The 25,131-nt window shown below is 46.4% G+C and overlaps 1 protein-coding gene across 3 annotated transcripts; it reads right to left on the bottom strand.

Annotated features, from left to right (window-relative positions):
• Positions 1 to 80: 80 nt before the first annotated feature.
• On the bottom strand, positions 81 to 24,933 carry ZDHHC5 (zDHHC palmitoyltransferase 5). 3 transcript variants are annotated; one of them, XM_077863339.1, is made up of 12 exons: positions 24,776 to 24,933; positions 19,850 to 21,051; positions 11,020 to 11,141; positions 7,894 to 8,051; positions 6,971 to 7,143; positions 6,718 to 6,820; positions 5,347 to 5,438; positions 4,791 to 4,923; positions 4,080 to 4,203; positions 3,216 to 3,328; positions 1,879 to 2,738; positions 81 to 1,431 (listed from the first exon to the last, which is right to left on the bottom strand). In XM_077863339.1, the coding sequence occupies exons 2-12, from the start codon at positions 19,951 to 19,953 to the stop codon at positions 1,266 to 1,268; spliced, it is 2,148 nt and encodes a 715-aa protein (XP_077719465.1). In that variant the 5' UTR covers positions 19,954 to 21,051; positions 24,776 to 24,933; the 3' UTR covers positions 81 to 1,265. The 3 variants fall into 3 exon arrangements, with proteins under 3 accessions (XP_077719465.1, XP_077719466.1, XP_077719467.1); XM_077863340.1 differs by lacking the exons at positions 19,850 to 21,051; positions 24,776 to 24,933 and adding an exon at positions 13,354 to 13,409; XM_077863341.1 differs by lacking the exons at positions 6,718 to 6,820; positions 6,971 to 7,143.
• Between the last annotated feature and the right edge of the window lie 198 nt (positions 24,934 to 25,131).

The raw sequence follows: 25,131 nt of genomic DNA, 5'->3' as shown, positions 1-25,131 counted from the left end.
AAGGTTTTCTTTGTAACTTCCCACCAGAGATCATTCACCCTGCCTTAACCAGACAAAATAACACAAGTCGGGGGAGCTGGTTAGATCAGGATTTCTTTTTATTCCTTGTTGGTTTAAAATGGCTAATCAGAATAAAAAATAAAAGGGCCTCTGTCTAGAGGCTGGGGTCTCCCCTATTTAGAGGTTAGAACCCAGGTACCCCCACTACCCAGCACCATACTGAGGTGGGCTGAGGGGTAACCCCCAAGAGACAATCGGAGGGGCCTAGGCCTGCCACTCCTTCTCTCTATCCCGTTTTTGGCATGTGATGAAAAATATTGCTTTTTGGATTCATCTCTCCCGGCCTTGGATTTAAAAATAATGTGAACCATGTGAGTTGGGGGAAGGCTCTGAGGGGACTAGGGAGGCCCACCCTAATCCCTCTCCCCCAAGAAGGGGGAGGTTATCCAATATTGTTTCTGGAGCTCAGCCAAGCTCTCTTCCTGATCTCCCCACCACCACCAAAGTCATGGGGCTGTGACCCCTTTCCTGGGGAAGCTAAGTGCCAATGAACCTAGAAAACTAACTCTCCTCTCCAAGTCCTTCCCTCCTCTGACCAAGACCCCAGACTCGCCTCTCCAGAGCTTTCTTTCCTGATCACTACGCACCCACACCAGGGGGTACACTTTCCTCAGTTGGTAACTGGGACAAAAGAGAGGGAACCACTGGGAAAAGGAAGACTTTGATGGATGTCCCCGCTGCTTTCCTGCTGGTCTGCGGAATGGGAAGAGTAAGATACCCCTCCTTCTACATATCCCTCCCTCATTTTCCCATCCCAGGATAGATATAGAATTTCTTTGATATTTATAATATATATATATGTATATATATATATATATATATATATATGTACACACACACCTGGTAACGCAGAGAGGAAAAAAATAGAATCCGTAACAATAATAAAAAAAATTATTTCTGGTTTAAAAATGATCTGGTTCCCTCCAGGGCGAGCAATTGCACAAATGTCCACTGAGTCTGGTCCAGGGGTTAAGGAGGGGGAAGGTCTTAAAAGGTGAAGGGGGTTGCTACCCCAGTCTCAGGGCCCCAACTCTCCGACTCCCCAACCCCGCTGCATTTTATGAAACACTCCTCATCCTCTTGGAATCGGTGGTTTAAAAAAATGTCCATGCAGGGGAAGGGAGCCCCTTGAGGAAAGGAAGGTGGCCACCTGGGGCCCTTTGGTGTAGGCGCAGAGGCGTGGGGGGAAGGGAGGTGCCGAAGGCTCACACGGAAATCTCATAGGTGGTACCACCCACCCCTGACACCTTCTTGACTCCGCCCCTTGTGGGGCTGCTGAGAGGTTGCTGGCCTGGGCCAGGGGAAGCTGAGCCTATACTCTTGGGCTGCCCATTTGATTTGCTGTAGGCGGTCTTGAGCTGTACTTCATCTCTGGGAAGAGAAAGAGATAGGCGTCAGGAAGTGGGACACAAACACAGAAAAGGGACAGTTTTAAAGGTCATGAGAACAAACTGACATACTTTTTTTCCTACATACATACTTTCTTACCCAAACATTCCCACCTGTTTCACTGCCCTGCTTAAAACAAACCTGATGCCCTATCTCCGCTCTTTATTCCTTCTCTGCAACAGCAGCTATCTTAAATATAGACTCTCAGGCAAATACGTACATTTTGGGAAGACAGGATTAAGACAAAAGTATGAATCTTTAGGCTCTTAACAGGAATAGCCAGGAAGGCAGCTGGAGTGAGTGAAAGGAGCTTATGTACAAGCAGGCACCTCTGAGTCCATGTGCACCCAAGGGAAGTCGTGCTATCTTCTGTAGGACCCTATGCTAATTTTAAGTCCACTGAGTTTCAGGATGGACGTACATACTTACTTGGGTGTCAGTAATGGCTGCAAGGCTACTTCCTCTGCCTCAGAGACACCAGCTGGGGCTTTTTGGCTGCTGTAAGACATAGATCGGCCCAGGTACGGGGCAGTTGGGCCTGGTTCAGGGGAACCTAGTCCCCGGCCCCTTAGCCCATCTGGCTTGCCAAAACGGGGGGCAGCTGGGCGTCCCAGTGGAGTCTTGACCAAGGGTGATCTCTTTGAATCATCTGAGGAGGAACTAGTACGAGGGGCATGGCCTGAGCCCGGTGTTGACTGAATGCCTGAGTCCCCCAAGCCTGGTTCTTCCTCACGGCCTGGGAGTGGGGGTGACTGGCGTAGCAGCTTCTCTCGTTCCTGGAGGGAGGCCACAATATGGCGCGACAGATTGTCGTACCGGACTGGTGAGGGCTCTCGGTGTGTTGGGCCGGTTGGCACCAAACGTGGGTGCCTCTCGGCTTCCCGTTGCTGGGCCAGCCGGGCTGACAGGAAGGGAGAGGTGTAGCCTAAAGGTGGGTCTGGCTCAGGCCCTGCCTGCACTGACTCAAAATCAGGGCTGTCTGAAGGAGTAAGCAGGCTGTCGTAAGATAGGCTTCCATTGCGTGTCTGGTTGGCCAGGCTCTTATAGGAGGTGGAGGTTGTGCCCTCTGAACGAATGGATTGCAACTGGCCCAACTCAAAGCCAGTGCCCTGGGCTGACTTGAGGCTGGAGGAGCGTGAGCCACTGGATAGTGGATCGAAGTGAAAGCTTTTGCCAAAGGTGGGAGAACGAAAACTCTCTGGCTCCAAGCTGGGCTCTGAGCGGTAGCTGGGATGGCGGCTGCTCTCTGCAATTGAGGTTGGCTCCTTCAAGCTGTCCCCACGACTCAACTGAGGGAGAAAATAAAGCATGTTCTTAGTGCTCCTCCTCTTGTGACAGATGCTGGGCTCCAGAGCCCAAGCACTCAGTCAAAACCGGTATTTGGTATGTGCCGCCAACATGCTTAGAACTCTCACATGCATTCATTCTCTTATTCAATACCTAAAGCAAACCCACAAGTTGGAACAAATAGTATCTCACTTTAGAATGCAAAAAAGGAGGCTTAAAGAGGTTAATTAACTCGCCCATGATGGGTTTTGAACTCAGTTATGATGCTGTGATCAGTGCTTTTACCTAGTACGCTACGTTACTCCCTCTGATGAAGGACGCACTGTCAAGGAGATTCAATCCCATTAATGCCAACAGTCAGTAAAATGTCTTTGGTTTTTTTCCCCTTCCCTTTGCCTCTTCCTTCCCTTCTCCGATATTCTTTTTCCCAGAACAGCTGACACACATCACAACCCTCCTTCCTATACAGTGCTCAGTACCTTGGCGCTGGAGGAATGAGGCATGGCAGCTGATGTACTGCTGCTACTGTAGCCCGGCCGATACTTGTACATGGTAGGTGTGGGAGGGCTGTCCTTGCCCAGGAGGCTGCTATCTGCAGGAAAAAAGGCCCAGAGACACCACTTTATAAGCTGTTCTCTTAACCTGGGCAGAGTTCCTTAAAATACAGAGGGACAACAAGGTAGGAATAGATATACCAGCAACAGAAAGGTCCCAGGAACATGATTTGGCTGCAGTCAAGACTACAGACTCATACAGGCCCAGAACTCAGAGTCAGAAAATGTGCCAAACACATCTAGGATGTTTGCTGGTCTATCTAAACACTGATAGGTCCCTCCCCACAAAAGTCCACTCCACTGGAGGGTATTATGCTGAGTGAAGTAAGCCAGTCGGAGAAGGACAAACATTATATGTTCTCATTCATTTGGGGAATATAAATAGTAGTGAAAGGGAATATAAGGGAAGGGGGAAGAAATGTGTGGGAAATATCAGAAAGGGAGACAGAACGTAAAGACTGCTAACTCTGGGAAACGAACTAGGGGTGGTAGAAGGGGAGGAGGGCGGGGGGTGGGAGTGAATGGGTGACAGGCACTGGGGGTTATTCCGTATGTTAGTAAATTGAACACCAATAAAAAATAAATTAAAAAAAATAAAAAATAAAAATAAATAAATAAATAAAGTCCACTCCACTGCCACTAGCTAAGTGCCCTCCCCGCAGCTGTCCAAAGTGGCTGATGGCCCACCTGCTGGGTGTTCTCAGGCACACTGTGAGGAGCACCTCCTGAGCCCTGCCTGCCTGTCTTCTCCACAGCACACAGGAATCTTGCTCCTGCCACTGCTCTTACCCTCATTAGCAGCCAGGGTGAGGTGCGTCCGTAGCCCTGTGTAACGGCTCAGGTCCGGCTTCGGAGGAGGTGGAGGTTCAGCATCTGCAGACTGGCTCTCCGTGACCTCCAAGCTCCCCTTAGACTGAGTAAATGAGGGAAAATCAGATTTGGAGAACTAGGGTAAGGATAACTGAAAAGTATTAAACTGCTGTGAGAGGGATGCTGGGGCAACAATTATGTATTTCTAAACTGGGGCTAGAAGATAAGAGACCAGAGCCATTCGGGGGATGACAACAGATGAAAGTTTTCAACAAGGGTTTAATCCTGTCACTTATTTGTTCATTTCCACCAACAATTTGTTGAGCTCCTATCATCTGCAAGCTGCTATATTAAATCCTGTGAAGACATGAAAATGAACGGACTTAACTTCTACTGTCAGTGGACTGACAATCTAATGGAAAAAAAGAAGATACGTACTTAAGCAATTAAAATAAAATTTTTTAAAGTAACTCCACACTAAACACAGGACTTCCAACTCACAACCCCATGGTCAGGAGTCGTACACTCTACCAACTCAGCCAGCCAGGCACCCCTACACTTAAGTAATTTTTAACACAAGTTATCAGAAATTGAGAAACACCGTAAGGGCAATGTCAACTGAAAGCAAGTTTCCATCCCTTTGCCGTGAAAGTCCCCAAGTTACCTCCTTTACTTCCCTACATTCCTCACCTTGCTTCTCCTCAGCTCTCCCTGGATGCCATTGTCCATGATCTTCACAGTTATCTGCCCATCTGACACTTCTGGTCGGAGGAAGGGAGGTCTGATGACAATTGTCTTCTCTTTCTTTGGTCTCCCCAAATACCTGAGTGTCAAGAGTGAGAGGGCTTTCCTTCATTCATTCTAAAATATCTAGTGGCTGCCTATCTTGTGTAAAGCATTTTTACAGATACAAGAACAGTCTGACCAAGACCATGGAAAGCTCATCACTGAACTGATTTCTTAGATTCCCTGAAAAACTGCACCAAGACAAGGCAGATCCCTAGCTCAAGCCCCTCTAGGGTAAATCAACTCTCAAAGGAGAGTAACCATAAGACCCGAAGAATACTAAGTGAATTCAGGGGATCCACTAAAGGATACCATGGCTCTCCCTTACAGGCACTTTCCGGTCTTTAAGAACCCTCCCTAAACAGCAGTCTCCCATCCAACCCCCCCCTGCATATTAGAACAAGCTCAAAGACCAATATTTTGACCCAAAGTGAACACCCGACCAATGGGCTGGGCGTACCTGGGTGCTGGAGAACTGCAGAGCACACGGCTGACATTGTTACAGCAGCCATTGGTGAAGGGGTTCACACCGCCTCGGAATTTACCCGTAACCTAGAAGAAGGAAAAACGGGCCACATCAGTCAGATGATGGACCTTGACCTCCAAAGGCCAAAACACAAATTGATAACCAATTATTATGCACCCACTATTTGGGAAATACAAAAATGAGTAAAACACAACTCCATCTTCAAGAAGCTTATGGTCGTTGGGATCCCTGGGTGGCTCAGCAGTTTAGTTTTTTTTTTGTTTTTTTTTTTAAGATTTTATTTATTTATTCATGATAGTCACACAGAAAGAGACAGAGAGGCAGAGACACAGGCAGAGGGAGAAGCAGGCTCCATGCAGGGAGCCCGACGTGGGATTCGATCCCGGGTCTCCAGGATTGCGCCCCGGGCCAAAGGCAGGCGCCAAACCGCTGCGCCACCCAGGGATCCCGGCTCAGCAGTTTAGTGTCTGCTTTCGGCTCAGGGTGTGATCCTGGAGTCCTGGGATCGAGTCCCAGAACAGGCTCTCTGCATGGAGCCTGCTTCTCCCTCTGCCTGTGTCTCTTTCCCTCCCTCACTCCCTCCCTCTCGAATAAATAAATATAACGTTTAAAAAAAAGAAAAAAAAAGAAGCTTATAATCGTGATGCTTAATTAAGAATGGGAACTCCAGAGTCAGGGCCTTGAGTTCGAATCCTAGGGCCACTTCATGGTAGCTATCTGATCCTGCACATCAGTGTTCTCATGTGGAATAGGGATACACATCTCTCTCAATATTGAAAACTAAGATGATACACATAATAGGAAGCAGGTAAGGTCAGCTTTATTATAAACACAAAAATAAGCCTTTCCCTTTAAGTGGCTCTATGAGCTTTCTGAGGGCTGGCCCAGGTCTACTATTGTTTCTAGACACTTGGAGCTCAAACCATCCAGTATACAGTGAGCATTCTGCAAATGTCCGTTAACTAAGAAACGGTTCTGTTCTCGTGCTTTCATAAGAAGCACGGATACTTCATCATGAAAATTGTTCATCAGGGGCAGCCCGGGTTGCTCAGCGGTTTAACACCACCCTCAGCCCAGGGCCTGATTCTGGAGACCCAGGATTGAGTCCCATGTCAGGCTCCCTGCATGGAGCCTGCTTCTCCCTCTGCCTGTGTCTTTGATTCTCTCTCTGTGTGTCTCTTATGAATAAATGAGTAAAATCTTAAAAAAAAAGAAAAAGAAAAGAAAAAAAGAAAAGTATTCATCAGACATCCATCTGTGGAAGCACTCCACTAGACTCTCATCAGAGGGCAAAAATTCACACGCCCAGAGCTACAGGGGGTCTCCCATCACTTCTCCCCATACCTGTTCATTGGTTGTGCGGCCCCTAGCCACCAGCACCACATGAAATCCCGTGAGGCCAGCTACAGGGATGAAGAATAAGCCAGCCACACACATCACTGCCATTCTAAAGCCAAAGAATCAAGGAGAACAGAGCAGCATGATCTCGCCATCCCCGTCCCCTACAAGAGCCACCTTCCCTTTGACCCTCTGCTACCACAGCGCTCGACTTTCCTCCTCCTCCCCACTCCCAAGTCCACAACCCACAGAAGGATACGTGACAGCCGTGCGGACCCCTGAGAGTTCCTCCATGTGGTAGAGGACATAAAGGAGGCCAAAGCCAAACACACCCATGATGTGCGCTGTCAGAGAGAGGAGGAAGAGGAAGAAATAGCGGTAGTTCCGGCGACCGATACAGTTGTTCACCCACGGGCAGTGATGATCAAACTCCTATGGGCAAAAGAGAAACAAAGAGAAGCATCCTTGGACCACAGCCCTGCATCACTTGTGTCAAGAAGGGGACCAAATGTCAGAACTGAAGGGCTGCTTTCAGTAATAAGCAATCATGTTCACCGTTTAGTTCCAAATTAACCATAGACTCAGGCACTTTAATCTTGCAAGGGAAGACCTTCTAGAGGCTGATCAAAGGCCAAGGCCCCCTCTCAGAGTTTACCCAATATAACTAAGGAACTCTGAAAGGGACGAATATCAGAGGCTTTGCAAAACATCAAGATTCATGAGAAAAAGAGGCCTAGAAGGAAAGCCTGGCAGGCAACTGCTTACAGCTAAGTAAAAACTGATTGAGGAAAAAGGGTTAAAAAATAAAAGAGGATGCAGAAGAACAAGCACGGAGAGAAATATAGCTGCAAGATCTGAATGCAACAGCACGATATAGAGGATGCAAGAGATAACACAACAAGTCCAGGACAAATCACCAAAAAGATGAGTCAGGAAGGCTAGAGTTGGGAAAGCCTATTCTCACTTAGAGTCCCTCCTATAACAGAAGAATATTTATGCTCTACCTCTCATGTTTACATCATTGATGTTAACACTCATGGACAGAGCTAAAACACAGTCCAGATAGTCAGCCAAGGGTATACTGTACCCAAGGCCCAGAACACAGAGGATTCAATTCTTACTCAATGGGTAGGAAGATTACCCAGATTAGGCATGCAGGACTCCCCTAGTTGGGGTTCTTACCTCCACACAGTTGTCACAGACACTGCAGTGGGAACATCGAGGAGGACGGTAGAAACGGCAGGTGGCACACCACTTCATGCGTACCTGGATGCCCTTAATCTCCACTGTTTTATAAAGAGGAGCTCGGAAGTCATCTTCCTTGTCTTCATCCTCCTCAGCTGTAGCGAGGAAAACTCAATTAAAATACAACTATGCCAGACCTGTACTAGGCACAAAGGATGCAGTGATATTTAAAATACAGCAATACAGCCATTTAAATAAATAAATAAATAAATAAATAAATAAATAAATAAATAGAATAGAATAGAATAGAATAGAATAGAATAAAGTAAAGTAAAGTAAAGTAAAGTAAAGTAAAGTAAAGTAAAGTAAAATAAAATAAAATAAAATAAAATAAAATAAAATAAAATAAAATAAAAATAAAGCTACTGCCTTCGAGGAATTCAGTCTACTGGGGAAGAGAGAACAGGAACTAGTAACTAATACCGTGAGATCAGCTCTACATACAACAACACTATGGGAACACACTGGCAATGAAGTTCAAGAGAATATGACTCAGAGATAGCTCTGATACGGGTATGCTGACATTTGGTTTTATATACTATGAACGTATTTTTAAAGAAATAATTTACATATCAAAGCACATATATAATGAGCTTGCATAATAGTTCAACATCTACAAGTACACAAAAACTATAGCAATCCAAGAGAGGAATTAACAGCAACCTTTCCTTCCATGCACAAACCCCTTCCCTAGGGGAGGATCTTCCCCAACTCTATTAATTCCCTATATATTTCAGTGTTGTTTGCTGGCTCAAGATGTTCTCCTTAACTGCATGCCCTTTCTATTTCAATTATCAAAAACTCATGATCCTACTTCAAAACTTAAAGGGCACTACTTGCCTTCTCAACTACAGTGTACAAATTTTATTTTTAGAACGTCTGGGTTGCTCAGTGCTTGAACGTCTGCCTTTGGCTCAGGGTGTGATCCCAGGGTCCTGGAATCGAGTCCCACATTGGGCTCCTTGCAGGGAGCCTGCTTCTCCCTCTGCCTGTGTCTCTGCCTCTCTCTCTCTCATGAATAAATAAATAAAATCTTCAGGGATTAAAAAAAAAAAAAAAGGGCAGCCCTGATGGCGCAGCGGTTTGGCGCCACCTGCGGCCCAGGGCGTGATCCTGGAGTTCCAGGATCGAGTCCTGCGTCGGGTTCCCTGCATGGAGACTGCTTTTCCCTCTGCCTGTGTCTCTACCTCTCTCTGTGTATCTCTCATGAATAAATGAATAAAATCTTTAAAAAAAAAAAAGTTTTCTTTTAAAGGAAAAAAATTACAGTGCTACTTATTTTAAAATTTCTGATCTTTCCACACCACTATCTACCAGAAGTGAGCACTTTCTCTTCTATACGGTTCTTTACTCTTACAACTTAGCCCAGCATAGGATATTCAGTCATATAAATGTCTTCCCTTTCTTTATAGACTGAGCTACTTGAAAACAAAGAACTTTAAAAAAATTATCCCAAATGACCACGGTAATGCCTTCCATATAGATCAATAAATATTTAATATATAAACATTAAAAGCTCATTAAAATAGCCCTCCTTGAAAAAAAATTAATAAAAATAGCCCTCCTTGGCTTGAGGGACTCCACGTTCCTTTGGTTCAACTAATCTTTGAGACAGAAGCCACAAATACAATTAACTAATTAATTAAAAAAAAGAAGAAGTTACAAATAAAGCACAGTGATACAGGCTTTGTGAATACAATGATCTCAGGAAAACCTCATTTCTCCAAAGTTGCCATCCCTATCCACACCTCACTCTTAGAAGTTACCTTCACGTTTGAGAGAAATACTAGTTATCAGCAACAACCCTTATCAACTTCTCTCTACCTCTTAGGACAGTTCTGACCCTCACCTCTTCTGCTAGAACAGTTTGCTTCTTCTGCAAGCTTAACCCCTCCGACATGCACGGGAATGTACGTCCTCCCTCTAGCAGGTAACTCTTCAGCCAATACTGGTCAGATCTGACCTTGGTTCTTTCCTCATCTTCTTCTACTTTCCCTAGACAATCTTACTCCTGTTCCTTCAAACACCACATGGCTGAAGCCTCTGAGACCAAGGTCTCTGAGTCTGACTCCTGATGGTCACTGGGCAACTGCACCTGAATGATCCATACTACCTCAAGTTCAGCGTGTCTAACAGGCTATCTTCCCTCCAAACCTGTTCAACATTCCTGTAACCCCTATCTTGGTTTCTAAAAATCAGCATCCAACTGATTTCCCAATTAGGTGCCTTGAGATTACCCGAAACAATCCCTTCACTCTCTCGTTCTCCCCCAATAAACAAATGGTCGTCAAGAAATCTGTTGAGTCTACTGAAAAAAAAAAAAAAATCTCTAAATCCAGCCTTGAATTCAAGTTCTCATCTGGTTTACATTATTGCAATCGCCTCCCAAAAGGTATCTGTGCATTCTTACAAGAATGACTTTTGTAAAGGAAATCTGATCCTGTGATTCCTCCAGTTAAAGATCTCTTGCTGTCCAAAGGAAGAAATGTAATCTATTTAATTTAGTACATAAAGTCTTCCACAATTTGGCTGTTTACCTCCTACTCCTTCTGGCCCGACCATGAGCTTTATCTTCCACCCCACTGAGCTCAGCACTAGTGGCATGTACTGCTTCCTCGGCCTAGAATGTGCTTCCCTACCATCCTCCACTCGAAGTCTTTCCTGTGTCCTCCTTGCAGCATTTCCCCAATTTAATGGGGGCAGATATAAGTGCACCCTTTTATATGGTCTCACAGAACCTCGTTCATGCCTCCACTACAGTTCACACCACACTATTATAACTGTCTAATTCATCTTAGATTATCATTGCCCGACCCATATGCTCAAAATGAATCTCTGCTCAATGAGCAACTGAAAATCAAAAACTTGACCCAAAGTGAATTAAGAGGACTAGAAGTTATGACACCTATTCTGGAGGACTCTGACCAGCTTTTCATCATGAGACTACAGACATATCCCACAACCCCCAGAGTCCTAAGGCCCAGGATTAAATGCACATGTCCAAAAACCATTATATTTGAAAGGTAGTTGAGGAGTTTCCAAGAGAGGAGAGGGAGCTCTTACCTCGAGGGAAAATCCCTGGGTCCATGAAGGTGGCCATGCTGAAGTTGGCCAGCACAAAGAGAAAAACAATCGCATTGTAGATGGGCACTGCAGGTGACACACAGAGGCTTAGTCCTGGACAGCTGCACAGATAACAAAGAAAATGAGGGGCTGCCCCTAACATTTGGGACACCGACCATATAAAAATCTGAAAGTTTCAGTCCCCATACCTATAAATTACGTGTATTTCATCTCTGCTGTCTCAAATGATCTTCATCCTTCCCAACAATTGGGTCTAGTTTCCCCACAGAAATGCTCATTTTAGATCAAGGTACGAAATTCAGAATCTCTCCTACCATAACCCCTTTTACTGAGGTCTGTGTTCTTCAGATTCATTCTTCCCCTGTGGCTCTTTCCACATTTTAGAATCTGTCCTTATCTCTTTTTAGCCAGGCATAAGAGCTAGGGACTGAGTGTGTAATTGACGCCAGCTACATTCCCCTCTCTTGCGCAGCCCGAGGCTGCTGGATCTCGGCCATGCCCCACTGACCTGTACACTGGCGCAGAGCACGGGATACCACCTGCCTCTCTGGCTCCCCTTCCCTCTTTCCAGCTGGCTTTCAACCACTCTCCACTGCCTAAAATTTATTCACTGCATCAGATATTCCTGGGAGTTTTTATTCAACAAAAAGCTGGTTCTCAAGGCGGACAGGGGGCCCACACACTGATATGTAGGAATATCAAGACACAGAACTAGATCTCTTGAGGTCTATAAATGAGGCAGACAAGTAGCAGAGAGGAAAATAGGAGGGAGCAAATCAAATCAGCCCTAAATCCTACAGGAAAAAAGAAACTGGCCAAACATATTCAATATTCCACAGGGTCCAAATCAAGAGATATGCTTTAGGTAACTTTTCTTTGACACCCCCCCCCAAAAAAAGCAGGGGGTGTTCTAGTCGAGGATTAAGCTCAGTTTCTCTCAGGTTATAAGTCTAAGTAGGAATGCTATAAGAACTCTTTTCAAAAAAAAAAAAAAAAAAAAAGAACTCTTTTCTTTCTGATTTCCTGGGAGCTGGAAGTTTCAAAACACCTGACGTGCTGATCACTTTGTCAGTACTATCAAATGCCCGTTCTCCTATCTCAGCTCACGAAGAACTTCCTCTTACAAGACAGTGGCTAAATGCCCTAATCTGCTTTGTGGCTGAGAACTTAATCTCCAGAATGAGGACAGCATCTGTCCTTGTCCCCTTTATCTAAACCAGCCAGTAGTAAAGGAAGAGTTCATTGAAAGAAAGAAAGAAGTGGCCAGGAGAATAACACAACAAATGAGTCTGGAAAATGAATCCACAGTAGTCCTGGATTCTGTTCAGAGAGATCTGTCTCCATCAAAACAAAAAGCACAGCCCTGAACAAGTGATTCAGGACAATTCACAGGAATTGAGCTCCTTAATCAGATATAAACTAATAAGAGACAAGACTGACCGTCATAAAGCATCTCACGAGTCTTTACCACCTCCATCTATTTATTCAAATTCTATTTAGCCACTCATTAAAAAAAAAAAAGTAAGTAAATATTTATTGCACAGGCTTTTTAGATAGTAAATATCAATTAACTCTTTGCTTCCCTTGGTAGGTGAGTACGTAATTGGAAACAAAATAATGAAGCGAGGTAGGCACTGATTTCAAAGGAAAACAGACCCTCAGTCCCAGGTCTAGTTTTACGCTATCCACGCCTCCCAAAGAAGCCTCTGCCTCTGGGGGTTATCTGCTTCAGAAAAGATGTTCCCATACTCTGGCAGGGTTTGGGGTAGAATACAAGCAAGAAGAGTCCTCATACAGCCCCACCCAGAGGCTGACCTCCCAGGCTCCTTAGGAGGGAGGGACAGAAACTGAAAACCAGTCATCCAGGTCAGAGCCCCTCCCTAGCACTTAGCTGTCGCTTCGATTTCCGCCAGGGGAAGAGGAGAAAGGGTGACTCACTTGACTCCTACAGCCTGGGAAGATAATTAGAAGGGAAAAAGAAATTAAATCCTTAGAACACTGAGATGCCCATGATTTAAAAACCTCATTCCTAGAACTGACGACAACTGTAGCTACCATGGCCTCTTGAGCTTCTGACACACTAAAGGTTCCTCGATCCCTGAGGGGAACTAAGATGAGAGAATGAGATGTCAGCCCCTTACAGGCCCAGATGGCAGTCTTTCTGACCCCATTTTTTCCTTCAGTTTCTGCATTTCCAAATGAAGAAAATCACCCAACTTCTTGGGTAGGCTGCCACCCACCCATCCCTGTATAATGAACGTCACCCCTGCAATCTCCCCCACCCCGAGATTTTAAAGTAATCTCTACACCCACCATGGGGCTTGAATGCTCGACCCTGAGATCAAAAGTTGCATGTTTCACCAACTGAGTGAGCCAGGAGCCCCACTCCTGTAACCTTCTTGGTATCGACTCATCCCAGCTGAAGTCTGTAATCCTACAATCCAGTTCTAGAATCTGTTGTCAAAACAAAGCTACCCTCACAGTAGCAGCATCTAGAAATGATACAAATGGGGCACCTGGTTGGCTCAGTGGTTGAGAGTCTGCCTTTCTTTGGCTCAGGTAGTGATCCTGGGGTCCTGGGAATGAGTCTCGCATCGGGCTCCCTGCAGGGAGCCTGCTTCTCCCTCTGCCTATGTCTCTGCCTCTCTGTCTCTCATGAATAAATAAAATCTTAAAAAAAATAGAAATGATGCAAACAATTCCATTTCCCAGGCAGCATCTGCCCCTTGAGTGAAATCTAGGACCCACTACTTATAGACTTCATACTAGCTAAGGGAACACCCCACCAAGGAGAGACGTGAAGGAGCAGAGTCTGTTCCTGCCACATCCCATATTCTACTACTTGGCTCCAGGGGAGGCTTGCTGTTGCTTTAGTACTTTGCCAAATTCCTAGGTGACCACTCCAAGTAGCCTGTCTGAATCTGTTGCCTTTGATGAAAGGAGATGAGGCCTGGGCTGAGGAGGAGCTGTTAGGGCTGGTCCTCAGCCTATGGCAATAATCACAGAGCTCCAAAGCACAGGGAGTGGCTATAGCCCAGAAGGCTGGCTGACTCACTGATGAGACTCCCAGACCTATACCAACCCAGGAAGAACAGGTTCTTCTGCCCACCCATCCAGCACTCCCGTTTCAGAGAGTGGGTTTCAATACCCACACTCCTGGGGCATCTGGCTGGTTCAGTTGGAAAAGCATGAACTCTTGATCTCAGGGTGGTGAGTTCAAGCCCCATGCTGGGCGTGGAGATGACTTTAAAAAAGAAATAAACTTTTAAAAATGGTTAAGTTGTTGGTAAGAAAAAGTAGGAGTCATGAAACTTTGGATCTTAATCCTGTCTCAATCAATACTTCCCTATGTAGCCTTAGGTAATCTACAGCAAACTCTCCAATTTTGTTACTTTAGCTTCATAATACAGATAGAAGAATGAAGGGGAGAACATCTAAAAAGATCCTCAAATTCTCTTTAAACCAGCTGGCTTGGGCAGCCCCAGTGGCGCAGCAGTTTAGTGCCGCCTGCAGCCCAGGGTGTGATCCTGGGGACCCGGGATCGAGTCCCGAGTCAGGCTTCCTGCATGGAGCCTGCTTCTCCCTCTGCCTGTGTCTCTGACTGCCTCTCTAAATAAATAAATAAATAAATAAATAAATAAATAAATAAATCTTTATTTTTTTTATTTTTATTTATTTATGATAGTCACAGAGAGAGAGAGGCAGAGACATAGGCAGAGGAAGAAGCAGGCTCCATGCACTGGGAGCCCGATGTGGGATTCGATCCTGGGTCTCCAGGATCGCGCCCTGGGCCAAAGGCAGGCGCCAAACCACTGCGCCACCCAGGGATCCCTATAAATAAATCTTTAAAAAAATAAATAAACCAGCTAGCTTAATACTGAGCATTCACCGGTTCAAAGGCATGCCCCCTCCAACACATTACTATCACCATCATCAATTATCACTCCAGTTCCACATCATCCCTAATTCCACTTCCCCTATGTGAGGTACTAGAAATTCAAGAACACTTAAAACAGAGGTGCTAAGCTCCTAAAGAATAAGTCTAAGCTGTCCGCCCATGCCTAGCACATAGCTAGTGTTCCTTGTTGATGAGGCCAGGATGGAATGAAAAGCCCACTTCCTGCCCCTGGGGATCCTCAAGATTCCATGCAAAAACAATTCTTCCCCTCTTAGGTGGGTAAATTTCTCTTAAAATATTTGATTTGTCGTGTCTTATGCACTTTCAAGCAGCTGAGTGCAAGATGTAGGACTTGGGCACTTATTCCTGGATGAGAAAACAACGTGGGAAGTAAAAGGAACATCCACTGCTCAATTAATGCCCTAAATCACGAGGCTGCTCCCACTCAAATCAGGTGCTAGCACCTCTGCAGTCAAGAAAAAAAAGGACCAAAGGGAGAGGCACTGAGGTTGCCCAACTCTGTGGGTAAAAGGGTTGGGAGGAGCCAGAAGCAGAAACTGAAGAGAAGAAAAGCTCTCTCAGGGATGGGACACTGGAAAGACAATCATGGATTTCTGGACAACCCTGACTTTTAACCTTCTCATACAGGACCACTTGCAGCAGAGATTTTACCACTATGCCTCCCTACCAACTTTAGAAATAGACACACAATGAGACACTGGCTGATTTAACTCAGAGCTCAAGGAGATTTTAGGGAGGCAATACAGTGATTTATTTCAAATGGCATTGCCGGGAGCTCTAACAAAGACTCTGGAGTCCGCAAGGAGGCAAAGAGATACCAAGTGGCTGGGCCTCTACACACCAGCCTCACTTGAACCAGAGCAGCCTCCTCTGGTCCTCTCATGTTTACACACTGGGGTTCCACACACAATCTCATTGGAAAAAGGGTCACCGTGCTCTCAGTCAACTCCCTCATTTTACAAAGAACAGATTCACAAAGGTTAACAGACTTCACCAAAATTAGTCTCCTGACCCCCAAAAGTGCTGATTCCTCTTACCTAGCACTGCCCCCGACCCCTGCCAATCACAGAAGAGGACTAAACTACAACAAATGAGGATCCAGACCCACTATCTTAAACACAACGTCTAGGATCTAATTGGGAGGGGAAGGGTTACTTTAGCAGACACTTTCCTTCCCCAACAGAATTCCCCGTAACTCTCCCCCTTCATTTTGGTACTCAAATTCAGTGAATGGGAAGGATCAGGGATCTGGAGACACGGCCTCAACTGTTGTAGTTAAGCTTCTCTAGGGCAGATCACCTTTTGGTGACCAAACTCAGCTGATAATTTCTGCTTGCAGCTTTCCCTACCTGCCTGGGAAACAGCAAGGATAAATTGTTCCTAATGAGTCGAAGCTTACATTCCTCCACTAATTATGCCTGCCACCTGAACGGACTCTCCCTCCTACTTCCAATCCTCTAGGTCCCAAAGTCATTCCCACTTGGGACTCAGACTGATGTAAGAACAGACCATTATAGCCTGGTGAAAAGAGCAAGAGGATGACAGAATAGTTACAGATTTGAGGCCCCAAACAGGAGTTGGTTCAACAAGAGCCTTCCTCTGGTGCTCCTGGCTGGCTTAGTCGGTAAAGCATACGACTCAAGAGATCTTGGAGTTCTGGGTTCTAAGTTCAGAACCCACGTTGGGTGTAGTGATTACTTAAAAATAAAATATTAAACAAACAAAACAAAGAGAGACTTCCTCTTGTCTCTCTACTTGAAACCAGAAATTCTTTTTTAGGTTGTATGTAGTTTTAAACAGGAGTGGCGGATGGGGATTTCTCCACGGAATGAACCTCAAAGGGATATAACCTGGGAGGGAGGGATCCCTGGGTGGCGCAGCGGTTTGGCGCCTGCCTTTGGCCCAGGGCGCGATCCTGGAGACCCGGGATCGAATCCCACGTCGGGCTCCCTGCATGGAGCCTGCTTCTCCCTCTGCCTATGTCTCTTCCTCTCTCTCTCTCTGTGTGACTGTCATGAATAAATAAATAAAATCTTTAAAAAAAAAAAAAAAAAAACCTGGGAGGGAACAGTTTCTGACAACAGTGGCAGCTCAGCTCAGATATACACTTAGAGAGTAACTACTGTGGTCAGCTGGAAAAGAAAAGATGAGCATTTCACAGGTACCAAGAGCTAAGAGATAAACAGGGCGTTTGTCTCCATGCAGTGGGTAGGGGAGCCCCTAGGAGGGAAAAAGCCCAGAAACTGGTCCTGCGGAAACTGCCAGGGGAAACTCTAGCTGTGAATGAAGTCTCTTCTAGCTTTGGATTAGAGGCAGTAATTCTGAAGTCCATTATTGTCCTCCAAAATTCTGTTTCCTGGGGCTGAGAGTCCACGGAATAAGGGGGGGCCCCTATTTTTCTGGCACCAGGGAATGACAAAGTAGGTTAAATAGCTTCAACTATCAGTGGAGAAAATGCCTATGTCAGGACAACTCTTTGTGGCAAAACTGGTATAACCAGCCAAGCACTTCAATGGCTTCAGATTAACAAAATAGGAACGACGACTCTGCCTGCCGTATCTCAAGAACAGATGGGATGGAAGAGAGACGGCTCTGTCAGTCCCTGGATTTCCTAGCTTCCCAAAGGCCTTGCCTTTTGAAGTAAAACAGGCCCTCCCCTTCAATCAAGCAGCCTAAGGGTGTCGACCTGGTCTTGCAACACCCTCCTGACACAGCACCCTCAACCCCCAGGGACAGGGAAGATCCCATATATGGAAGATCCCTTATGTCCCTTGGTTAAAATACTGATTCTAGGGGCGCCTGGCTGGCTCAGTCAGTGGATCATGTGACTCCATCTCAGGGTCGTGAGTTCAAGCCCCACATGGGGTGTAGAGATTAAACATTTAAAAATCTTAAAAAAAAATAAAAAAGCTGATTCTATTTATAAACCACAATAGCAGAAACCAAAACAAGACTAAGACTGAAGACTCACATCTCCTTATTGATAGTCAATATGTGAAGGACAGAACACTAAACACACTGAATTTAAGTAAGAGAAAGAAACTATACAGGGAAGGGATCCCCTGGGTGGCTCAGCAGTTTAGCGTCTGCCTTCGGCCCAGGGCATGATCCTGAAGTCTGGGGATTGAGTCCCACATCGGGCTCCCTGCATGGAGCCTGCTTCTCCCTCTGCCTGTGTCTCTGCCTCTCTGTGTGTCTCATGAATAAATAAATAAAATCTTAAAAAAAAAAAAAAAAAACTATAAGGGAAAGTCAGATAAAGAAGAGTACAACAAAGAGTAGGGCTGCTTTAGATCCTTGAGGGACTCGACAGGCATGCTCAGGCTGGAGAGCTGGGGGCCAAAGAATCCATGACCTCTCCCCTCCAGAGGTAAAAAGGATGATGTTCATACCTAAGATAAGAGATCCATTTTTTCCCTTGTTTAAAAACTAAACAGAAAAAATCATTACTCTGTTGACTCTATTGGCCAAACAATCCAAATCTTTTAGAATTCCTTCTGACATCTGCAGCTCAATTTTTTTTTTTTTAAAGATTTTATTTATTCATTCATGATAGTCACACACACAGAGAGAAAGGCAGAGACACAGGCAGAGGGAGAAGCAGGCTCCATCCAGGGGGCCCGACGTGGGACTTGATCCCGGGTCCCCAGGATCGCGCCCTGGGCCAAAGGCAGGCGCCAAACCGCTGCGCCACCCAGGGATCCTTTTTTTTTTTTTTTTTTTTTTGCAGCTCAATTTAGGACGGTAAGGGAGAGGGGTTTCCTCCTCTCCTCAGATTTAATATCTGTTCTTAGGTTTCTCCCCATAACAGTAACTGCCCCCTCCCCAGCAGTTCCTGCTTCATTCACCTTCAGTGGGTCCAAACTGCTTATATTCCCTGCCACTTTCATCCATTTCCTTCCTCTTCCCAGCAACCTCCCCTTGCTCTACACAGCACCTCACAATTAGGTGTGAGCCTGAAATCACAGCAAAGTGAGCTCCCCAGAAAATCTAGCATGCTCTGTTCCAAGAGCTACGACTAGAACACTAACTCGGTGACTCAACAATTTAAGGTTCAGAAACCTGCTACATGTTAATTCATAAAATAAACAGGTAACGGCGAAGAGGTAGGCCAGGTGGTCAACAGCTAAAATACTGAGGGAAGAGGAAAGATAAATCAGTCTCCTCCAGATGAACAAAGTCTGACTATCCTAAGCAGGAAACCTTTCAATGCCAACTGCTTTTCCTAACAGGACCAGGGAGGAATTACTGCCATGCCTTTAGCAGGAAGAGATGTGAAGGCAGCCTGCCAGGACTCTTCCTAAATAAAACCTGCCCTTTCCCAGTGGCCTTCACTGGTCCAGGCTTCGGCTATGAGAGTGCAGAGAAAACCATCTGAGCAACAGGAAAAGCCCAGCTGTCTCCTTGGTATATCTTCTAAATCAATTCTGCAATTCTCCAGTCTGCTCAGCTTCAGACATCCTGAGGAAAAGCCATTACCATCTAAAAAACCTCTCCTCTAGTCTAGTTCTCTCACAGAACCAATTGCTTAAGCTGCTTCAAGCCTCTCTGATGGTTTCCTCCTACTTCCTTCCTAGTTCACAATCATCTCATGATGGAGAGCTGGGTAGGAAAACACAAAGACATCTGTAATTCCCAAGGAAGGGAGAGGATTCAGTACAGTAAAATTTGTAACAAGACAAGATAGGCCTTTTCTCCCTCTGCTTACCACGTCATTGAGATTTGCTGTTGCCTCTATCAGACATCAAGATGCCCAGGCACGTGGCAAGTAACTAGCAAAACTCAGGAGCCAAATACCTCCAAGTCCCATGAGCCACCACCACCACCACTACCACCACCACCACCACCCCCCACCAACCCACCCAATACCACCACTGGGAAAAAACTCACGTAAAGGCAAAGAAAAGGGTCGTGGCTCCCACTAAGAAGATGGCGGCTGCTGAGACCGGAACATACTTGCTGGGCTTGAATCTCTTTCCAGACTCTGCGGGCATGTTGGAGCTCTGATGGGAGGTCTGCCCTGCCGCATAGCCCAGGCCCACACAGCGGCAGAACAGACAAGAAAATGGGACGAGGGAAACACCGGAGAAGAATACAGAAGGAAACCAGGGAAACAGAAATTTAAAATTATCACCCTTCCCCCTCCCGAAGAAAACCAAAGGTCAATAGGTCTCAAATGAAAAAAAGCACATGGGAGGGGGAAAGGTGATTCCAAATGATGAATAACCACCTCCCCAGAACAAGGCAAGACGGAGAGATTAAGAAGCACAACTTGTACAGTTTAAAAACTGGAGACAAAGTAGGCTGTACACATGCAAATGGCTGCAGGTGGACACCATGGGCCGGCAGACAGATCAGGGAATAGCTCATGGATGGAGGCAAGTCTTCGAAGGGCACAAAGGGGAGAATGTCAGGGTAGGGGAGAACACGTCAGGCAGGAAAGGTTCTTCGGGAGGAGACACTTGAACACCTCCACGACTACCACACTCCACCAGGTATGAGCTGCACGGAAAAGAGGTGCACCCTGTGTTTCTATTTTAATCCAAAAGGGAACCAGAGGCCCTCTCCAGTTTTAAAGAGAAGCTGTTTTTACTGCAGTCCTTGTCCCTTTGAGGCAGTTTTCTCAATGCCACCACTCCCACACCTTGACTTCAGGGCTTGTTGTCTGGCAATGGTGGTTTAATTTTATTTATTTTCTCTTGATGGCTAAAGCTGGGCAGCAGCTGTTACAAGGTTCAGTTGTAAATCCTTTTCTTCCACAGGGGAGGGAAAACAAAGAGAGAGAGAGAGAATAGGAGCAAGCCTGTCTTCAATCTCTTCTTGTTATTCCCAAGCCCTTTAAGGGCTCCGTTTCCAATCGGGTTCATGCAAAACTAAAGGGAAACGTAAAATCCCCGTAGCCATGTTCTTCCCAATGCGCAAAAATAAGATGAAGAAATCAATTCCACTCAAGGATAGTTCTACAAGGGTACTGTGGATGAAAGCAAAGTTCCAAAGAGGTCCCTGTTTCCAGGTTAGTCAATGTCTTTGATCTTTCTTCTTCAGTCTTGGGCTTTCTAGATGCAGAATTCAACTGGGTTACAGTGCTTCACCTGGGGGGGGAAAAACACAAATATCTCTATCAGATAAATTCTTTCAGAGAATTTCTTAAGACCATCAAGGACAACACCCCACAGGCTACTCTGTTTAAAAAATGCCTTTTTATGCCATACACTTCACCTAAGTACACATAGGAAAGGATTCTGGGGCAGCTCTGATGGCTCAGCGGTTTGGCGCCTGCCTTTGGCCCAGAGCGCGATCCTGGAGTCCCGGGATTGAATCCCGCATCGGGCTCCCTGCATGGAGCCTGCTTCTCCCTCTGCCTGTGTCTCTGCTTCTCTCTCTCTCTCTGTGCCTCTCATGAATGAATGAATGAATGAATGAATGAATGAATGAATGAATGAATAAATAAATTTTTTTTTAAGATTTATTTATTCGTGACAGACGGGGGTGGGGGTGGGGGTAGGGGGGTGGGCAGAGACACAGGCAGAGGGAGAAGCAGGCTCCATGCAGGGAGCCCGATGCGGGACTCAATCCAGGGACTCCAGGATCGCGCTCTGGGCCAAAGGCAGGCGCCAAACCGCTGAGCCACCCAGGGATCCCCCAATAAATAAAAATCTTTTTAAAAAATTAAAACAAAAAAAAAGAATTCTGAATTGGGAGTACAACGGATTCAGAATCCTTCACCCTTCTAAGTGCTGTTCATACTGGAAAGAGAAGAACGTGGCTTCACCTAGCCTGAGGTCATCAAAGAACAAGCTCTTTTTTTTTTTTTTTTAACATTTTATTTATTTATTCATGAGAGACACAGAGAAAGAGAGAGAGAGAGGCAGAGACACAGGCAGAGGGAGAAGCAGGCTCCATGCAGGGAGCCCGACGTGGGACTCGATCCCAGGACTCCAGGATCAGGCCCTTGGCTGAAGGCAGCGCTAAACCGCTGAGCCACCCGGGCTGCCCAAAAACAAGCTCTTATTAAGGGGTGCATCGCACCTGACACAAATGGGCAGTAACAAATACCATGAATATCAAAACCTAAAAACAAACAACAGCACAACAGAAAAGAACAGTCCTAGAAAACATACTTCTCTTTGGACAAAAAGTATTTATTGCAACAATGAAAAAAGTAACCTCAAAATTAGGACAGTATATCTCATTTCCCTTCTGTGTATGTCTCGGTCTCTTATCTCTCTATGCTTTTTTAGTTATAACCCTGAAGAGGCAGAGGCTGAGTTTCTGGTCTGCTGGAATAATCCATGAAAGGACCTAGCTGAGAAACGTCCTTGAACTAAAAGGTAGCTGCTCTCTCTGAGAAACTGAGTCAACCATAGGGGCTGGTCCTTTTCTTCCCCATTCAACAATGTATTCCTACATTGGCCCATCAGAAGTCAACTGAGCCCCCACACTCCCCATATGATTCAGAGTAACAATTATTTCTGTTGATGGTAGGAGCCAAATAACAGCAGCACTTTGGATTTTATAGGATGCTTTTCATCTAGTGATCTCAAAGCACTTAACTCACATTATCTGGTGACACAGTCCCTTACCCCACTCCATCAAATTGAAGGCTAGAGAATGCCTGAGGCCAATCTACTTAATCACTTGAGCAGTCAGGTTAAGAACCAGAGTTCACATGCCCCTTTGCCAACACAAAGCCTTTCTACCACTTTTTCATCCACTACACTACTTGCCCAATGACTGCATCTCGCAATGTGCAGACCAAAAATTTTACTCAAGTTAGAGTTTAAAAATAAAAGTTTATTTGACCCAAGCCATCCAGGATTTCTCTTAATATCAATGGCAGAAATCCATAGGTCAGGAGGTTCAGCTAGTGAAATACAAGTGTGCCCCGGAATTCATTACTTTCTCCCGTAGCATGGCACCTTCTTTCAAGATGCATGTCTTTCTCCTAAAAATGTTAAACAGAGTATCAGGGGGCCAAATGGCAATATTATAATAGAGTTAACACTCAAGAGAGTACAAGAAATTGTAAAAGGCCTAAAAAAAGATAAATCCTCTCTAGCCCCTGATTTTGTGATTTAACGCTCAGTTTCTATAGGAATCAAAGCCCAACCTGCTCAATTTGGGCCTAAGTAACTTTGTGAACAATGAGAAGGAAATTCTTGATTTGTGGACAGTACTATCAAAGTAAACTTTCCCCTCAAAACCCCTAAGAGTAGAGAAGATGGAAAGCTGCACTGCTTCGATTTTACCTAGACTGCATAATACCATTTAGACGCTATATGTTATTTCAGATTATACTTTCTGACAGGAAGAAAATGACATGGGCTAATACTGCCATAGGAAGGCAGGATCATAAAAGGCCATACAGTTTGGGGAGTATGGTACTGAGAAACCCAAGAAATCAACATCTGAAGTGTTTAGGGAATACACTTTAGAACGGAGAAGACAAAAACCGAACAATGTATTGGGTATAATAAAGACACACCAAGTCTTAGCCGAAGAATGTGGTCTGGGCAGTAGGGATGAGACTGCAGGGTGAGCATGGTTCATTACAGCCAGCAGTCTGGATCCCGACCAGCAGGAGAAAGGTGTACAAGAATGTGTAGGACATATTCAGGCACAAAGTAATCGATGGAATGGAAATACATATATAGAGAACAAACTGGAAAACATACAGCGCTAAGGTTTAATACAAGTAGGTACCTTAGAGGTGTGAATGGAAATCAGCAGTACCACCCATAGCAGGAGCTCAACATTTGTGGAAATAAGTAATGTAACAGCGCAAGAGTAAATCTGAATACAAAGTATAATCCGCGTGTCAAGATGTTGGCTGGAGTCAAGCAGAAGTTTAATAAGGGTGTTATTACATACACAAGTAGCCACGTACATGGCGATACAATTCTTATAGGCATTAGGTGGGTATTTAAAAATGGGTGACAACGAGCATTCTGAAGAGATCTGATAGAGCACAAGGGATACTGGGATAAAAAAGATAGGGATGTGAAGAGAAGACCAACCTAGACAAGATGGCATTAACCAGGAAGTGAAAAATCCAACGCAAAAAAAAAAAAAAAAGGTCTAGGGTATAACACCCGATCCTACACCTCTTTCTGTAACTTTTAAGTCACTTTCTTACTTCTCATTAGCGTGTTTTCATTTGGCCAAGTGGGTAAAAACGCTTTCCACCTCCCTGTCCCACGAAGGGATTCCTATAGGTGAAATATTGGCAAACGCATCCGAGCTCCGCTGGCAAAAAGTACAAAGTACTAAAAGCACGGAGCGGCCAGCCGGTGGGGGCAGGGGAGGCAGCGGACGGGTGGGAGAGAACAGGTACCAGGACGAAGGCTTGAGCCAAAATAAGTATCAGCAGAAGGGGGCCAGGGATCTGAAATGCGGGGAGCTGAAAGGGGAACAGCACCCCGTCCCCACCCGGGAGCTGGGGCAGGGAATCGCCGCACGGGGGAGGCAGGCTGAGACCGAGGAGGCGGAATCGGCGGCCGCAGGGCCCCCACGGAGGCTGCGGGCGACAGCAGAGCCCGGGGGCGCAGGGCCGGGGGCGGAAGGGGCGGCGGCCCGGCGCCAGGCGCGGAGGTCCCGGGCGAGCCCCGGCGGCCGCGGAGCCCCGGCCTCTACTCGTCGTCCGTTTCCGGGGCCCACGGGTCCCGCCGCAGCTGGATGGCCCGGCCCCGGGGCAGGAACGGGGCCTCAACCCACGTCCCCACTCCTCGGTCCCCCTTCCCTAGAGGTCACTCTCCCCTCCCACCTCCCTGGCCCGGCACTTCCGGTTCCGCAGGGGCCGGTGTCCCCGGCACTCACCCCCGGCGCGGTTCCCGTCGCCGCCGCCGCCGCCGCCGCCGCCTCCCGGCAGTGCCGTCCGGCCTCTGAGAGGCCGCGCGCGGCCCCCGCACGCTCCACGCCCGCCCTGCTACGCGCGCTCCCGCCTGGCGACGCTCGCCTTCGAGCCGGCGCGCGGCCGTTGCCCTCAGCGCCGGGTCTCGAGCCCTCCCAGCGCTCCCATTGGCTCCCCGTCCCGGACGCGCGCGACGTCTCGCGCGGGGCACGTTTCTCTCATTCATGCGGCTCGCGCCGCCGCGCCCGCCCCCGCTCACTCTCCCATTCACCCACAGCCCCCACCCCCACTCCGCGCTAGGGCGTGCGCGCGACCCGGCGAC

Source organism: Canis aureus, chromosome 21 (genome assembly GCF_053574225.1).
Source record: "Canis aureus isolate CA01 chromosome 21, VMU_Caureus_v.1.0, whole genome shotgun sequence".
In the NCBI taxonomy this organism is placed as follows: domain Eukaryota; kingdom Metazoa; phylum Chordata; class Mammalia; order Carnivora; family Canidae; genus Canis; species Canis aureus.
This window is presented reverse-complemented; position numbering and strand designations above follow the sequence as displayed.

Excerpts from the sequence above, each read along its gene's own strand:
- ZDHHC5 (XM_077863339.1), bottom strand. The coding sequence starts at position 19,953 with ATGCCCGCAGAGTCTGGAAAGAGATTCAAGCCCAGCAAGTATGTTCCG. Across the intron at positions 6,821-6,970 it reads GGGGTCCGCACGGCTGTCAC|AATGGCAGTGATGTGTGTGG; the intron begins GTATCCTTCTGT and ends CTTTGGCTTTAG. Across the intron at positions 5,439-6,717 it reads GCCGCACAACCAATGAACAG|GTTACGGGTAAATTCCGAGG; the intron begins GTATGGGGAGAA and ends TCCTTCTTCTAG.